This window comes from Globicephala melas, chromosome 11 (genome assembly GCF_963455315.2).
Source record: "Globicephala melas chromosome 11, mGloMel1.2, whole genome shotgun sequence".
Classification (NCBI taxonomy): domain Eukaryota; kingdom Metazoa; phylum Chordata; class Mammalia; order Artiodactyla; family Delphinidae; genus Globicephala; species Globicephala melas.
The window spans coordinates 64,390,908-64,409,363 of NC_083324.2; the positions used below are offsets into that span (position 1 = coordinate 64,390,908).

Here is an 18,456-nt window from a genome sequence, read left to right on the forward strand (position 1 = left end):
TGGCACTTATCAGGACAGATAAGTGCTCCTGGGGTCCGGGTGCTCGAGGGGATGTGCTAGGCAAGTCCTCAGGGCTCTGAAAGCAGCTGCCAGGGGTGGTGGCAGCAGGAAAGGAGAGGATGCTGTGAGAATAGACCCTGGGTCTCAGAGTCTGAGCCAGAAAGAGGGCAGGGGGCAGTAAATCAAAAAAACCTGGGATTGTAAATGGCTGACATTGAGTCTCTTTGCTCTGGTGGAGGAGAACAGGAAAAGCAGAGGGTTCTGGGCACTGGTAAGAGGAGAAGAAGAGAAACTTCAATTTCTTGCCAGCAAACCCTATGTGCCCTTTCCCCTTGGCCTCAAACAGCACTCCCATCCTGTCCCACTCTTGTGTTCTAGTCTCTCTGGGCTGCAGAGAACTGTCCGAAGCCAACCGGGCTGGGAAGAAAGGGGGCTGTATGCCAGGCCTCCTTTCAGGTGGGTCTGTTGGCACAGTGAGTTTGCTTGCCAGGCTAGGATGGAGGACCGGAATTTTGCATTCTTACTAAGATAGTCCCCAACACAATTTTGACTGAATCACGATAAAAGGAGAAAATTAGGGACAATGAGGAGTGTCACGGTGGTGCTGATGGTATTTGGTTGCCAACTGCCTTTATTCTAAATATGTCCATCCTTTTGTTGTATTTCAGTTGTCCTTTTATAAAACAAGGGATAGTTTTCATGTTAACTTAAAAATTTTCTTTCTTCATATTCTTTGTTTTGAAATAATTATAGATTCATAGGGAGTTCAGAAAATGGTACAGAGAGGGCCTTTATTTGGTACCCATCACCCAGTTTCTGCCAATGGTATAATGCATTACATAATTCTCACATAATATCAGAGTCAGGAAATTGACGTTAGTACAATCCACAGACCCTGTTCTCATTTCACCATTTGGCAGGGGTGAGGGGGGGATTGTGATTCTATGCAGTTTTATTATGTGTAGGTTCATGTAACCATCGTCACAGTCAAGATGCAGCATTGTTCTTTCATCACAAAGATCTTCCTCATGCTTCCATTGTGTTGATTTTTAAAGTCCTTATGTGTTATGATGAAAAGGCAACCTTATAACATTCCCATCATCCCAGTTAGCGGGGGAAATGGCCCACACATTTGCTAAGTTCAGGGACCTCTGACCCATGTCCTCTCTTGAAGTGGAACCAGCACAGTGTTCTGCACAGAAGCCATTTTCCGAAAAGAGATAAGAGCCCCGGAATGCAGAGAAGCTCATTTTTACCTCAGGTCTTTTTCCTTCAGGGTTCAGCCCTCTGGAGGCTTCCCTAAGGGCTGCTCCGTATTCTGCCACTTCCCCAGCTGCAAGCTCAGTGGGGCGACTCAGCAGAGAGGCAAGAAGCAAGGGTCAGCCTTGTATCGCCCCTCTCGTTGCCTTGGTTAAGTTATTGAACGTCTCTGAGCCTCAGTTTCCTTATCTGCAAAACAGAGACTCAGCTGGATCATCTCTAAGGTCCCTGCTGGATGAGTCTGCGGCTTCCTACCTCACGTGGCCCCCACCTTCCTGTCCTCCATTGCCATCGACACAGCGATGAGGGCCCAAGGGCTTATTCTCACTTCTGGGAGCAAAGTATAAAAAGAAAAAAAGGAGGGTAGAGGTTTCATACTTAACAGTTTTGACTAGAGCCATCCTGTTTATTTTCAACAGTGTAGGAGCATATTTGAGATTCTGATGCATGTGTGTGCAAACACACACACACACACACACACACACACACAGCCTGAGCTCAAAGATACTTGAGAAAAACAAATCTCTTGTTGATCACGGTTGCCGTGAGTACTACACTCCTTCAGTCTGAACTTGTACTCTCTCTCTCTGAGTTCATCTGTTGCTCAACTATTTGATTGTGTAAGAGGTAGAATCTTAGAAGACAAGGTTCCTGTACCTCAGTTAACAGTGGAGGTGAGAAGCCCAACCTGGGACCCCTGACCTTTGGCCTGGGACTCTCGGGGGCATCAGCAAGCCTCCTCTCCACCCTTTCTTCTCTCTGTAGACCCCCGGGCCCGGCACACCTCCCCAGCCTGCCTTCCCCACTCTGTCTCCCCCTTCTTTCCTCTTATCCCAGAACTCTGCGAGGAAGGGACAAAGTGGAAGTATTGCCCCAGCTTTGCTGCCTCTGAAGTAAGCACGCAGCCCCCTTTTCAATTGTTACTGCCTATCAAACAAGACAAAAACGGGAAACAAATAGCCAACAGTAGAGATGTTATGAAGTTATGAGAAATATTAAAAGTAATGGTTGTCCTGGGTCTCACGCAAACATGAGTAAACTCAGTCTTTCTTTGGCTCCTCTGACCGACCTTTCCCTCTCGATGTTGTCTTGACGCTGTATGTAGCTCCCACTCCTTTTCCGAAGGGCCCTCCCTCCTAGGCACACCCACAGCCCCTGGGGAACGGTCTTGGCTGTGGTAAATGCTTGCAGAACAGTTGGGACTGGTGGGTTGTGGTCGCTCTGGAATCTTGGTGCAGGCCAAGGCGAGAGATGGTCTTGGCAGGGTAGGTGGCCCAGGGGTCTCCCAGGGCCAGGATCTCACAGTGTGGAGAGGGGCAGTGTGGCCGTCTTTTCTGCCTTTCCTCTCCCGTGTGCAGCCTTTCATGTTCTTCCTGAGAAAGTGCATGTACTCTGTCATTGCAGCTTGCCAGACTCCCTTGCCAACAGGCCCAAGAGTGCAGGTCCCCAGGGCATTCCCAGAGCGGGCAGTCCCCACTGAGACTGTTTGGGAAAGGCTGTGTTCTTTCTGGTTGTCTGGTGTGGTTAGCCCATAGCCTTTTCATACCACTGCCCATGTAGGGAATGGGTTTTCTCAGGAGTCCCAGAAGGCATGTGACCTCGCCCTGCCAGCCTGATGAGAAGCGAGGGTTTGTTGCTCTCCCTCTACCAGTACTGTGTCTTCAAATGCTGGGGCTGTTCCGTGGCCTCCCATTTCCTCACCAGCCAAAGGGAGCCCTGTCCCTGAGCTCTGGGCTCAGAGCCTGTTGTGTTTCTTCAGGGCCATCGAGTTGTGCCCCTGTCCACTTGGCCAGGAAAGAGGGACAGGAGCCCATGTTGCTTAGGAGCACTGACGTGGGTGGCAAATTCTAAAGAAAAGCAAGAGGATGACAGCATTTAATGCAGGAGGCTGGTGGCCTCAGAGGGGCAGGGAAGGGGGGGCCTTGATCCAGGAAAGGCTGTGTTGAATTGGTCGTGTTCTATTTCCTGAACCAAGTGGTGAGCATGTGGATGGGTCATTTATTATTGTTGAAATTACAATATTATAAAATATACTCTTTGTAATTTAGGAAATATTTCATTTTTTTAAGAGGAAAGAACACAGTTCCTTGTGGTTGAGGTCATCACAGGGCTGATATGCAAGAGGATGTTGGCAGGAACTTAGTGACGCAGTGAGGATGCCATTGGAGGAATTTTAGGAGGAAAGATGCCACATAGCTGCTGGGAAAGCCACCACTTTCCTCCTCTCATTTCCTCTTTGGGAAAAATCTCAGATGGAAGAAAGATTTATGTCCTAAACAAATTCCTCCCTAAAAATCGGTTAAGATATAACCACTTTAAAAGCTCTTTGTGTGTTTTCCACTGGGTATTGACTAAGCCCGCCCAGTGCTCAGTACCTGCTAGGAGCACCAGTGGGAAACACAAAAGAAGCGGAAGAGGCATGGTACACTTATGTCAAAGGACTGGGCGCAGTCCTCGGACCATATTTACATGGGCATGTTTGTGTTAGTACGGGACAGCCAGGCTGCCTCTGCTGTAAGGATCCTAAAACAGAAACCTCAGATGCAGTCAGTCCAAGAAGGGTGCTGGCAGGGCACCAGAGTTTATCGAACACTTGCTGTGTGCCAGCCACTCTCCCTGTGTTATCGCGTCTAATCCCCATCCTGTACCTCGAAGCAGGTGTTCTCATCCCCGTTTACAGACAAGGTTCAGGTAGGTTAATGTATTTCACCAAAGTTACAAACCAAGGGTAAAGCCTTCTTCTTGTTCTGACTTGGAATACTTTTTTATATTAGACCACATGGCGTGGAAGAGCACAGGTGACTAGAGCTGGACCTGGAAGGAATTATAGGGTGAAGATTTGGGGGCTGCAGAGGAGGCAGAGGCCTGCCAGGCCCAGGCGTGGGATCTCAGGAGCAGTAGGGACGTGGGTTGGTGGGAATGGTGGGCTGAGCAGTAGGCCCCACATCAGCCTGCAGCCAGGGTCAGGCATCTCAAGTTCGCTGTTGTCTGTACCCCTGAGCTCTGCTTTCCACCCGGAAAATAATTATCCTCCATGTACCTACCACTCCTGTGGCATATTTCCGTGTGTCTTATCTTCCATGATTATATTTGGGGGATATAAGGATGCCATTTCTGTGACTTTTTGCACTGCCTTTTGGGATTGGGGTTAGGGCAGGGCACAGACTAGTTCCTAGCTCAGGTTTTTTGTTTAGGATGACCTTGGATGCTCTTGAGCTTTAGAACACACCTCTGAGACTTGGAGGACTCTAGTTGCTTTGCCTCCCTGCCCCATGGTCTGCCAGGGAAGGTAAGGGGACCAGGAGGAGGTCTTAGATGAAATGTCCCTTTGTCTCTGTGCTCCCAGCTGGAGATCTGGGTGGGCTGACGGCGGTTCCTGTTCACTACCTGCCAGATGCAATGAGTGGAAGCTGGAAGTTTGACTAGTGAGAGGTGGCCTCTGAGGTGATAGCAGGTAAGAGCCCATGACTTGGCTCTGTAACCAGGAGCGATCACACAGCCTGGGCTGCTTGGCCCTGGGCCATGGCCGTGATGATCAGTGAAAGTATAAGGCACTGTTCAAACAGGAGCCACGATGAGGAAGAAGGAAGGGCTGGAAGTATGCTTCGAGTCACCTGGGATGGTTTTCCAGCCCTCAGCGGAGAGGCTCTTTAGGAGAAAGCAGCCAGAGAAGCGTTCTGTGTCTGTGGGAGTTTAAACTTATTAGATAATGAAAGTGGTTTGAGAATTCCTACATGCACAGCTTGGGGTATTGATAACAGAGGCGAGAGCTTATCAGACACTGCTGCCAGCTCCCCCAGGAGGCTTTTGACATGGCCAGTCAGGACTAGGGTTGTTTGGTTAATCACAAAACTCTTTTAAAGGAGGAAGTCATTTTTAAAAAGGATACAAACGTTTTACTTTAACTCCAAACGCATAGGTGAGCAGGCTAGTCTTTTGTGGAGCTGGGGCTTTTTCTTTCCATGTGGACCTGCTAATTTGGAGTTCTCTGTCCTGTTTATTACATGAACCACATCTATAATATATGATTGATTTAAACTTCTAGATTGAGTTTCTTAAAAGCAAAGCTAGAATTTGGCCACTTGTGAAGCAGTCTGAGCACAGAATCCTTTTAGAAATTTTTATGGTTTATTTCTCCAACAACACAATTCAAGGGCACATTTTTAAAAAATGATCCTGTTATTGAGTCTCTTCGAAGCATCTACCAGGTTGCCACAGAAACAGCTTTTTGCACTTATTTCATCGCTTATGTAATGTTTAATTTTCTGTTTCCATCAACAAATACAACCATCTTAAACAGTTTTGGAAGTGATCCCAACTGGTTCTTGATGAGCAGAACCCTCAGCGGGAGGAAGCGGAAGACCCACAGGTGTGCCTGGGAGCCTCCTGCCCGCTGTGAACATGGTTGGCGTTGGGCTAGTTACTGAGGGTCCGTCAGTTGAGTTGTTAACAGCTTGCAGGGTTGGTGTTCGCCCTGTCAGAGATGACCGTGCGGATTCCACAGCCTCCGCCTGTTTCCCCAGCTTTCTCTAAGGTGAGGGAATGGTGCCCACACCAGACTTCTAGCCCTCCCCTCTCCTCCCTCTCCTCTGTTTGGTATTGTCCGGGGTTCTGTGTGCTCCTGCTGAGGAGCCGCCTTGTAGAAAGCCGTCACCTCCCTCACATGAAACTTTTGCCCTGAATGGAGAAGCAGCCTCCAGCTGAGCATCCAGGAAGTGAGCTATTGTTCACGCAGCAAGTTCCAAACATTTTCTGCCAGAAGGAAGCCGTTTCCCTCTGGTCTGTCCTTTTAAAAAAAAAAAAAAAAAGGAATCTGGGTTTTGATTAACTTGTTTTTTGGGTAGAATTCTGTTTCTTTTGGAACCAGATGAATGTGAATCATGAGGGCAAACCCCTTCTAAGCTCTGTAAGCTAAAATGAGCAATGGAGGGGGACCGTGCAGACTCCTTTTCCTGGCCTCTGTGGTTTTACAAGGGCTGCAGGTGTTTCTTGGTGTAAGGAAGGCTTGCATCTGCTCAAGTGGGTTACAGAGTGAAAACGAAATGACTTTTAGGCTCAACCCTGTTTTCTAAGGACTTAATTTAAGAAGGCACTTTCGTACCTCCTGCTGGGGCCCGGGGATGTGGCAGGGCCTCAGATCTCCCAGGAGCAGGGACAGACAGACACTGCTGTTGGATAAGGAGCAGATCTCTCCATCTGTGCTTATGGGAGCAAGAACCTTATCTTTCCTTCTAGGATGATGTCATCCAGCGAAGCCCATGTCTTTTAGGTGGTGCAGAGCTTGCTCAAACTCATGTCATAATAAATTAATTCCTCATTAGAGCTCTGTTTGGGAACCAAACACTTCACTAAGACTCTTTATGTGCTGTCTCACATCTTTATAGGAACCTCGTGTTGAGGTCTTCATTTTGCCTTTGAAGAAACTGAGGCTTTAAGAAGACAGGTCAAGTAATTTGCCTGTAGCAATGATTGCATGAGTAAGGAATTTTTTCACATTTTATAGAAAGGGAAATTGAAAGAGATGTTAAATGACTTATCCAAGGTTCCACAGCTAATTAAGTGGACTTTTTTTAAAGTGGATTTTGAACTCAGGTTTCTTATTTCAAAGTTCTCATTCTTTCCATCAGTGTACACTGCCTTTCCAATGTCCTCAGTCCCACGTATTTGAAATTCTACTCTGGGCTTTACTAGAGTAGAAGCTAGGCCCTAAATAAGCTGAATTAGGAAGATAATTAATCAGGCACTGGCCACATAGTTCTACTCCTGTGATCATGTTATTGAAGTTAAAAGTTATTTAACTTTTCTGATATTTGGTTTCCTCTTCTTTAAAGTGGGAGGAACTTTTTTTTTTAATTTATCTTTGGCTGCATCGGGTCTTCATTGCTGTGTGCGGGCTTTCTCTAGTTGCCACGAGCAAGGAGCTACTCTTTGTTGCGGTGTGCTGGCTTCTCATTGCGGTGGCTTCTCTTGTTGTGGAGCATGGGCTCTAGGCATGCGAGCTTCAGTAGTTGTGGCACATGGGCTCAGTAGTTGTGGCTCGTGGGCTCTAGAGTACAAGCTCAGTAGTTGTGGCTCATGGGCTTAGTTGCTCCACAGTATGTGGGGTCTTCCCTGACCAGGGCTCAAACCTGCGTGCCCTGCATTGGCACGCAGATTCTTAACCACTGCGCCACCAGGGAAGTCCCCCCTGCCCCCCAGCTGGTTGTGAGGATGAACTGAATCGCCGGGAGGGCACTCAGGGGGTACTCAGTGCACGGCACCTGACTGAGAGAATTTCGCCCTGGAACCTGTCCACCCTGGAAGGCTGGAGTCTTAACAGTGTTGATCCCAAGTACTTTCCAAGGAGAAGGGTACCTTGCTGTGAGCACCTGTACTTGATTTTCAGGAAAGATGACCTCCTGAAGTAGGAAAGGGATAATTTTTTTTATTTGGCTGCGTCGGGTCTTAGTTGCAGCACACGCGATCTTCGTTGTGGCATGCAGGGTCTTTCGTGGCGGCACACAGGCTTCTCTCTAGTGGGCTTCTCTCTAGTCGCGGCGCATGGGCTCCAGGGCGTGTGGGCTCTGTAGCTGCAGCACGCGGGTTCTCTCGTTGAGGCACGCGGGCTTAGTTGCCCTGCGGCATGTGAGATTTTAGTTCCCCGACCAGGGGTTGAACCGGAGTCCCCTGCATTGCAAGATGGATTCCTAACCGCTGGACCACCAGGGAAGTCCCAAGGGATAATTGAATAAGCTCTTGGCATGGTCCACACACCTTTCCCTTGCAGTATTCTGAGGGTGGATTTGATCCCATTTTATTGATTTCAGGCTATAGAGCAGGGGTCCCCAACCCCTGGCCCATGGCCTGTTAGGAACCGGGCCGCACAGCAGGAGGTAAGCGGTGGTGAGTGAGTGAAGCTTCATCTGCTTCTCCCCCATCGCTCCCATTACTGCCTGACCCCCCCCACCCCTCCCCACCCCCAGTCTGTGGAAAAATTGTTTTCCACAAAACCAGTCCCTGGTGCCAAAAAGGTTGGGGACCGTGCTGTAGAGGATACAAATGTATCCTGCTAGCCAAATGTCCTAATGTGCTCCTTGTCATGCTAAAGCAACTCACAGAGGGATCAGTGTCCTTTGAGTCTGATTATATGAACCAGTTTCCCAGGGCCTGTTCATCCCTGGGAACACTTCGATAATTGAGTTTTCAGACTGTCAAGACTGGGGTTAGCCTGGGTTCCAGAATAGAGAAGGCCACACCACAGAGGAGCGGGGCTGAGAGCCCTTAACCCTGAAAGCTTAGTGACTCAGAATAATGGTGAAGTCAGCTTTCCCACATTCCTTTCTCTTTGTTTCCTTTGCCTATTGGGCATGTCTCTGCTTATTAGCATGTTGAGCAGAGTTCATTACAAATGATGAAGCTCAAACCAGTATTGATCTTACCATTTATTATTCTCTAAAGGATTTGATCCTGAAAGAGATTTTTGTCCCAGTATTTTATTCTGAAAAACTTCTAATGTACAGAAAACTTGAAAGAGACTTTTGAATAGTGAGCGAATGCCTATATATTCACTACCTAGAGCCTAGATTCTACATTTCGATTTTGCTGTACTTTATCTCATATCCGTCCATCCCATCAAAATATAAAATAAAATCCATTTTATATTTTGATGCATTTCAAAATAACTTGCAAACATCAGTACATTTCATCGCTAAACATTTTAACATGTATATCATTACTTAGAGTTTGGTATTTGTTTATAGTTTTGGGGGTGGGGATTTATACAAATAAAATGCATAAATCTTGAGTCTACCATTCCCTGAGTTTTGATAAGTGCATACGTTTGTGTGACCCAAATTCCTGTCAAGATACAGGAATATTACTATCACCACAGGAAGTTCCCTCGAGTCCCTTCCCAGTCAATCTTTACCCCTCCCCACCCCCCAGCAACTACTCTTCTGACATTTTCCCAATCCTGGATATTAGTTCTGCCTATTCTAAACCTTTATATAAACTAGAGCACATACTGGAATCAGTGCAGTATGTGCTCTTTTGTGTAAGGCTTATCTGAAAGATTTTAACTAGTGCTTTAAAATGAATTTGGGGGACTCTATCAACTTCATCTGTCCAACTTCTTCCTATTTCACAAGTTCAGAGATACTTAGGAGTGGCAGGCTGCAGGAAGTCTCTGCGCATCTGATGGTTACTGGTAGTGTATTTGTATCAAGCATATACAATTTTTTTTAACATCTTAAGTATATATAATTTGGTACTCAAAATTCTACATTTGTGTCCCCTGATATTACAAGGCAAGTGTTCCCCTGCAGAATCTGAGGAGCCAGTGGATATAGGACCCCTTTCTTTCTCTGGCCACACTGCTGAGGAAATCAATTCTGAGTGGATGCTTAGGGTGTTTTCTTTGGGCTCCTTTAATCCATAGCCGTACTAACAGTGCAGCACACTGTAGTGAAGTTCAGGCTGTGGAAGAACAGGACCAACAAGGGAAGGTTACTTGGAAATTGGTGGTGAAAGCAAAATTGAAGAAGGACCAAGAGGCAGGTTCCCCAGTGTTTGAGAGAACTGCAGCCTTTCTGAGTGGCTTCCTCCGCATTCCTACCCTCCTCACCCGAATAAGCCTGCTCCTGGACAGAAAGTAGATTGCGTAAATTGGACTAGAACCCAAATACATAATCCTCATTAATCTTTTAGAGTCTTGTCCCACTTATTAAAGCCAGTACTTGGCGAATAACCTAGAGTTACGTGGCAGCAATAATAAGTTAATTGAAATCTAGGTCTCCCAACTATTTTTCTTCTTTCAGCAGTTTCTTGGGGCTTTGAGTTAAAGAGTGCTTGTATAGTAGGCTGTTCTAGAATGAGAAGGTCACTTGGCAGGTCTCGTCTACTTTCTGCCAAGTGGCAGGTCTGGGGCACGAGCATCGGTTAAGGAAAGGGCCAGCAGGTAGTTGTGGGGTGTGCGATGCTTTGGGGAGCAAGGCCGGTATCAGCCACTCAAGAGGTATGGGAACGATAAAAATGAGGAGGGAGAAGGGGAGTTAGAGACTTAGACTGAGGTCACGGGCTTCCAATCTCGGCCAGCGTAGCCTGGGGCAGCACACCTCGGGCTTTCATTTGAGCCTGTGTCAGAGACAGAAGGACAGAGACTTTTGAAACAAAACAGCTCTGTGGTCTCCCAGTCTCTTAGGAAAAGGGGGATTGAGAAGGAAGGTGGCAGCATAAAGGGGATTCAAATGGGGATACAACAATAAATACGGTAAAGATCCAAGGTCGCCCCCAACCCCATGAGACTGAGACTAACCTTGCTCTGTGGAAAAGAGGTGATTCATTGTTAGTGGAGCTGCCTCGGAAGGGACAGCCCTGAGCCCGCTGGCAGATCTGTATTCATCCCCTGCTGTCTTCTTCCATCCCCCCACCCCGTCCCTCTCCTATAAATGCAGTTGACAAGGTTAGAAAATCAGGACAAATAATTTACTTCAATCCATCTTTGTCTTTCCCCAGGCCTTGTGCAATTCAGTATGTGGGGAGAGGGAACAAATAACTCAGACCCTGGTCGGTGACCCTTTTTCAAATGTGGGGAATCAAAGCCCACTCTAGGCTGAGGAGTGCCTGTCGGCCGCTGAGCCGCAGAAGACAGAGATGGTGATGAATTCTTATGTGCTCGCTGGGCCTGGGAGGCAGCGTCAGCAGCGTCAGGGTGCCTTGCACAGCCAAGGGGCCACCTCCGGTGTCGTCGGTCACCTGAGGGCAGGGGCTCGGGGCCTCTGGGGAGGTCGAGGAGGCGAGGGCTTGACCTGTGCTCCTGGGAATGGGGGGCGCTGTCCAAGCCGGGCTGTCTGGCCCCAGCGGGGGGAGAGGGTCTGCCTCCCTGGTCCCCGCCAGAGGGCAGGCTCGGCACCCCCACTGAGAGCAGTGCCATCAGCGGGCTGCTGGGCGTCTAGCTGTGGGGTAGTGCTTCAGCATCCTCACCTGAAAAATGGGATGACACGTTTTCTTGGCAGTGAGTCGAGGCTCTGAGGGACTGTTGAGAGAAAGGGCCAGCTGGTAGTCGTGGGGGGTGAGGTCACTGTGCCAGCAACCCAGGGAGGTTGGAAAAAGATAAAAATGAGGAGGGAAGGGGTGTTAGAGAATCCAGACTGGGGTTGAGAGTGTTGGCTACCTTTCCCCTCTTACTGTATCAGTGAGGTGACTAGCCTGGCCTGGGCATTTAACAAATGGTAACTTGTTTGTTACCCGGCCCCTCCACGTGCCAGCTCTGTGCAAGTCACCATGTGGCCTCTTAAAGAAACAGTATGAAACGGGGATCTTACCTTTATTGGTCCTATAGTGTCTCTGGGACACACCATAAAACAGCTAATTGGGAAGTTACAGTGCAAGCACAGTGTGTTTCTGGGCCAGTAAAGCATTAATTGTTGGGGGTAGAGAAGGAGAGATAGATGGTGTCTCCAGCCCTGGTGGTACAGGCCCAACGGGACTGGTGTGTTTTCCATCTGGTGGCAGGGTCCTCGGGGGCTGATAGCTCCGCAGGCAGCAAAAGGGGGTGGGGGAGAGTGTCTGACGTCAGGCACCAAATTCAGTTGCCAATCAATTCCAGAAACATCTCCCTTCAGGTTCCCATTTGCCGCAAAAGAAGGTTGGAGAAAGGCAATCTCTTTCCCTTTCTCCTCTCAGGCCTCAGCTTATGACCAGACTGATTCCTGTTCCCCTGATGTTTTTGCAGTGAGAGCCCCTGAAAATGCCCATTGCTTCTCACTCGTGCCACCTGCTAGGAGGGAGGCTCCCCACGGGCCTCAGAGCCATGTTGCACCGAGGCTGTGGTTCTCCTTGGACCGCCTTTATCCAGCACACTTCCTGGGGCACAGAAGACCCATCAGAACCTAGGGAGGTATTTCTCCGCGCAGCAGCTGTCTTCTCCCCCCTGCCCCTGTGACTCCCAGTGTCCATGGAAAAGCCTAGTATGATCTGAGTTGCTCCTGGCAGCCAGGTTATGGTGACCGGAGTGGAGCCTCTCTGGATATAGAATGTCACTTCCCATTGCCAGCCTGTGGGCATCCGGGATCCTGTGTTCCTAACAAGCAGATGGGAGAGGGCCTTAGTGGCAGGATTCCTAGTGTTTGGTTTTGGTTCTGTTTTTAGCCATACAGGGAACACATTTTATACAGCCCTGGTAGGGGGGAAAAAAAAGTCTGAATGGAATAATTCTGAATACTTGCTGAAAATGGAATATTTCCAAGCATTTTTTGAATAGATGAGTCCATTATGGTGATAACTTTCAGGATTTACTTTACTAAACACAAATGTGAGCTGAGCTCTCTATAGAGTTCATGTGAAGCACAGTATTTTTTTTTTTTTAAAGATTTTTTGATGTGGACCATTTTTTAAAGTCTTTATTGAATTTGCCACAATACTGCTTCTGTTCTGTGGTTTTTTGGCCCCGAGGCATGCAGGACCCCAGCTCGCCTACCAGGATCCAGCCCGCACCCCCTGCATTGGAAGGCAAAGTCTCAACCACTGGACCGTCAGGGAAGTCCTGAAGTGCAGTATTAAAGCATGGCCATTTCCCATCTCTCTCCAAAAATGTCATGGATCCCAAACAACAGAAGAAGAAGAGAATGTTGAACTGTTCCCTTCTGCTACATTCCACCTGCATCTTCCCCTGACATTCCCCTGAGATGCAGAATGTTTCTGGGAAAGCAGCCTAATCAAATTGTTTTTTAACTCAAGCCTAAATGGTTAAACTACACGAAGTGTGTAGATCAGAACGGTATCTGTCTCCTATGACCGCTCCTCTGTGTCTAGACTGAAATGACCATATTCCCCCTTCGCTGGTTCTGGGCCCCCGAGGTGTGGCAGGGGGAGGTGATGAGGTCCCACTCCTCCCTGTGTCCACGGACTGGCTAAGGGGCTGGGTGGGGACCTGCCAGTCTCTGCCCGCACAGGCCCGCTTCACCGCCACTTCCCTCCTAGCCCTGTGCTTCCACCAAGGCTGGAAGGAGTCCTGGGTTGCAAGCTGTTGGAGAGCTCTCAGTTCCTCTATAAACTAGAATCTTCTCAGCTGGACTTGGCTACTGCCGTTCACAGAAAACAAAACACACTTTCTAGTTTGGATGACATTGGTTCTGAGAGTTCCCCGGCTAGCAGTTCCCAGCTGGCCTGCAGGCTGAAGCACCCAGGGGGCTGTGGCAGCTGAGCTCTTCACCTGAGGGTGACCCCTGGGGCAAGCAGGGAACGGAGCAGAGAAGCAGCAGCAGCAGAGGAGCAGCAGCGTGTCCAACCCTGCTCACTCTGACTTCCAAAGGTCCTTTGGCAAAATGTCATGCGTTGAGCAGCCAGGAGATCCTGATTGGACAGGCCAGCCAGGGCTTTGGGTGTTAGGTGATTATGATGATAATGAAATATATAATGTAGGGCTTGACTTTATTTCAAAAGACACCTTGGAGTCACCTTCCATTTCAGTTTTTCCCACCCTGACACTCTGTGTGGCCTTGGGAAAACAGCTTTTCGTTGTTGGCTCTAAGTAAATGTAAACTGCTCTTTGTCTGTCTGTCTGTCAGTTGCCTCTTTTACCATGAGCCAGGCCCAGGGGGAAGAATGGCAGATAAAACATGCTTGATTCCATCTGTCCTGGTGCTTGCAGTGGTGATTCTCCCACATTTACCCACTTTGGCCTGGAGGAGGCATCCAAAGGCTGGTAGAGCCATTCCAGGGATAAGGACCCAACCCCCCATGTAAGAAAACGTTTCCTCACCTTAAGCACCCTACTTTTCTCCTGTAAATGCAGAAAAGAAAAAGAAGGCACACCAACAGATACCTGTGGAGTGCCTGCTCGTTGCCCAGCTTTGAGGCTTCTGAAATCTGAATGTAATGACTGATGTGTCATTTAATGCCAGGTTGGGCCTTGCAGCCTGGTGGTGGGGGAGAGTTTATCTGGAAGGTAAGAGCTGTCTTCATATATCCCTAAGCCTTTCCTGTGGAAGAGGAGATGAAGTTAGAAAAAATGTTTAAATCTGTAGAAAGACAAACGTTATAACTTGGCGCTTTATGCAAATAGGGTGAACTGACTGGGAGAGTTAGCAAGTGCCCCATCTCTGGAAGGTCTTTAGCAGAACTGGACATGGCATGGGAGTTGGGATTATATGACCTGTGAGGTCCCTGCTGCTAACTCAAGATTCTGTGCCTGGAAGGACTCCAAGAGATCACTAGGATATCTTAGAGATATCCTTGCACCTGGGTTCAAAGATGTATGTGAAACAGTATTCATTGTAGCACTGTTTAGAATGAGAAAAGATTGGAAACTCCACACGTGCCTGTCCGAAGACTGGTTCAATAAATTATCATATAGCCTTACACGGGATGACTATACCTCATCCATTAAAAAAAAAAAAAAAGATGTTCTTTATGAACTGTGGCAAGAACTCCAAGATGCATTATTAAGTGGAAAAACCAAGATGCAGAACAGCATATCAGTATGCGGGGTGGTGGAATACATTCATATATTTGCTTAATTGCAAATAGATCTGAGGGATACTTGAGAAACTGGTTATACTGGTTGCCTCCAGAGAGAAGAACTATAGGCAGCTGGGAGACGGGAGTAGGAAGGAGACTTTTCTCTGAATAACCTTTTGCCTGTTTTGAGTTTTGAATCGTGTGGATGTATTGTCAAAAAATAAATATAAGTAAAAATATGTTTTAAAACTTTAAAAATAAGTTTTACTAGGTCGGAGCACTGTGGACAACAGAGGGGAAGTGGGAAACAAGCTAACCTTTTATTGAGCATCTACTATGAGCCAGGTCTTTGGCCAGATGCCTATGTACATGATACTTTTAATCCACACAGTCCTTTATGGGAGGCAGTATCCACCCCCAATTTTATGGATGCAGCACTGCGGCGTTGCGGGGGTGGGGGAGAAGTACCCTCCTGGCTGGCTGGGTCGTTGCCATGTTGCACCTGAAATGGGCAGGGCCAGAGAAAGGGATGCTCTGGAGAGGGCTGGAGGGAGGGGGGCCTTTTCTTTAAGGGACACTGCAGACCTGCCGAGGCACTGCCTGCTTCTGATGCCGGCCTCTGGGCTGCCGGCCGATAAGTCGAGGCACACCCTCCGTTTGCTGCACGGGTCAGATGTGTTGTTTCCTTTGCTTTTGCTGAGCTCAGGGTTGGAGTTCGCAGTATGCATTAACAAGCAGTTAGGTGACTGCTAGAGGAAAAGACCTTCCTGTGCTCCCGGCTGCCAGGGGAGAGGTGGTGCTTACCCTGTGTTGTTCTGCCGGGTGTCAAAAGTGCTGCCTTTGCCTGCCAGCTGGAGGCTGGCTGGAGAGCTGTTATTTTTCTGACTGTCAGACCTGAGGCTCCTTACTTTCACTTAGAGGAAGAAACATCCAAGCCCTGGTACAAAAGGTCCTCTTTTCCTTTCTTTGGAAAAAGAGCAGTGAATGAGCTCATTACCACTGCAACCCAATTGGGGTTGAGGGGGGGCTCCTCCTCGCTGTCTGGGCCTGCCCCTAGCCAGGTTTCCGGGAGCAGGGGGCTTAGATCTGGCCCAGGGTGACCAAAGCCAGATGGCTGGGACAGGTGGTCCATACAGGGGGCAATGCTGGAGACATTTGGATGCTTTGAGACCAGCTCTCTCTGCTGTGGTCTAGAGGAAGGACAAGTATCTGCACCTCTTCTCCCCTGAATGCAGAGCTGCATCCAGGACTGACGGCCTCCAGGGATCAAATGATCCTCCATTCAGCGTTATGTGCCCATTCAGGTGCTCTAGAAAATGTCTCCACCCCTCAGAGCTGGCAGTCATGCAATAGCAATTATCTGTTGAATGCTTACGAATTGCCAGGCACTGCTCTAGGCGCTGGGGGTATAGCATGGAACAAAGCTGGCAAAGCCTCTGCCCTCATGGAATTTAGATTCTGGCATGAGCAGTGAAGGGTGCCAGCACTGGCCTGCTCTTGCACCCTCTGCCCAGTTTCCGCTGGGTCTGAAAGAGCTGGAGGGTGGGGGGACTGACATATAAATTGCCTTGGAAGGGAGGCTCTTGGGCGTTTCTAGCAGCTGAGCTCCGATTGTTACCCGCTCACTCCCTTCAGAGCTCGTCTTTAGACCCTACAGGGCTGTGGCCAGAGAAGAGCCTTTCTTGATCGGAGCACCGTGAGCTCTGAAACCTTGCAGGTTGGTGCTGGACCTTGGAATCGTCTGGAAGAGACCCGGAGGCCTACCCTGGTGTGCGCGCTGACGGTGAGCTGGCGATGTTTGACTCGAGCCTGACAGCCTTTCCTTTTTGTTCCTCTTTTCTTCCATCTCAGATTGAGAAGATCATGAGCTCTATTGGAGAAGGGATCGACTTTTCTCAGGAACAGCAGAAGATCTCAGGTATGGTACCAAGCAGCCGTTTTCCCCATGGAGCACCACCCTCTGGGTCCCTTCTAGCTCAGGTTTTTCTCTGACGCAGAAGACAGACATTTGGGGGGTGAGAGAAGTCAGCCTCAGACCACGTCACTCTCTTACAATTTGGGATCTCATGTGTCCACACAGCCCATCTAGCTCTTACTTTAGGAGCCATGACTCCTTTTACATAGTGGAGGGGAAAATATACAAATTGAATTTTAGGCTGTCTATTAGGAAGCCCTTTTATAAAAAGTGAACGATTGTCACTTATTCATCGTTGTTTTCATAAATGTAGGCTTTCTCTGATTGGCTTAATGTGGAGTGCTCCTCGTGTTGGTCTCCCAGCTTCCCAGGCGGCTCTGGCACTACCTCTTCATGGGCACGTGGCTTTCGTTCACCTGATCCATGGCAGCGGCAGAGCGCTGGGTTGGACTGTTCAGCCTGCATCGCCTGGAAGGGTTGGCTCTGCTGTTTCCTCCTTGTGTCTGTTTCTCCACTTTTCCATTTACTTAGACACTCATCATTTTTACTTCAGATCACTGTTACTTGGGGTATTCTTTTCATCTCAAAGCCCTACAGGTGAGGCCTGCCTCCATTTCCTTTGTTTGAAACAAAGGAACTAGGGAGGCCATACCTGAGCTGTTTTTCTTGGTAATAGAATTATGGTTGTGTTACTTGCTCAGGTGAGGTGACATCTTAAAGGTGCATCCCAGAGCACCTGTTGCACCCCCTCCCCCAAGCATCTGAAGACGGAACTGCCACCAGTGCATCTGGGCTGAAAGCAGCTTGGGACCCTGGCCTCTTCCCCTTATTGGGGAAGTGCCTCTCTGCCCTGAAGGGGTGGCTTCCTTGTTCACTTAGGAGGCTCCATCCAGGATTGACCTGTAAGCCCTGAGTGACACCTCTAGTTCCTCCATGGGCCTCTGGCCCTGGCAGGAAGTCTGAGGGATGGGGGCAAGTATGCACGTCAGGGATAAAGTTGCTGCTGAGGCCATGGGGCTTGTGGAGAGAGCATGGGCTCTGGAGCCGCAGCCCTGGTTCACATCCTGATTCTAGATACCTGTGTGTCCAGGGCGAGTCGCTTACTCCCTCCGAGCCCGCAGTTTCCCATCTACAACATTTGGATATCGTACTTCTCTCTTATGTTTGTTAAGAGTGAGTAATATATACAAACACTTGAGCTAAAGAGGTACTCAGTAAATAGTAGTTATGCTCATTTTTCTCCAGGAAGTGATTACTTTCTCATATCGACAAACCTGGAGAGGAGGGGCGTCTGCCCCCCTACCTTGTCTCCCTCCACGCTTTTTCCCACTGTGTTCCTGGAGACACCCCCCTTCAGCCCTGTTTCCCTGGGCTCTAGCAGAGAGGGTCCGGTTGGGTTGGGCTCATCTTTGCCAGTCTTGGATCATGCTGAGGGTCTGCACAAGTGGCTCTTCTGGCTAAGAGTTTGTGGCTGTCTTTCCAGGCACTTGCCTACACGCAGTCCGGGGAGCTTTCCTTCTGTTGTGGTTTGCAGGCTTTTACCAAGAGCGTGTGTTTGTTGGGAATAGATGTTCAGGACTGAGACGAACACTGTTGCCATGTGCTTTAGGGGCAGCAGGTATGGGTCTGATGCAGTCAGCTTTTGTGAGGCTGCTCTCTGCTTCCCTGTACCCCTCTGCATCTGAGGAGCCTACATCAGTTGCATGTGCTTGAGAGATTGGGGCAGAATCAGGCCATTACCTCCTGGCTTTGATAAAGCAGGAGATGTGGCAGCCCTTCTGGAAAACACTCTTCTGGAAGAGCCCTTCTTCTTGGAGCTGGTGACACTGAGCCCTTTCCTTGCC

The 18,456-nt window shown here is 48.8% G+C and overlaps 1 protein-coding gene across 1 annotated transcript in view; it reads left to right on the top strand.

Moving 5' to 3' along the window:
- ANKS1A (ankyrin repeat and sterile alpha motif domain containing 1A) overlaps nucleotides 1-18,456 on the top strand; it is a 188,062-nt gene that overhangs the window by 140,301 nt on the left and 29,305 nt on the right. Inside the window, 1 exon segment of the mRNA XM_060308659.1 lies at nucleotides 16,549-16,615. Coding sequence (XP_060164642.1) covers nucleotides 16,549-16,615 — 67 coding nt within the window.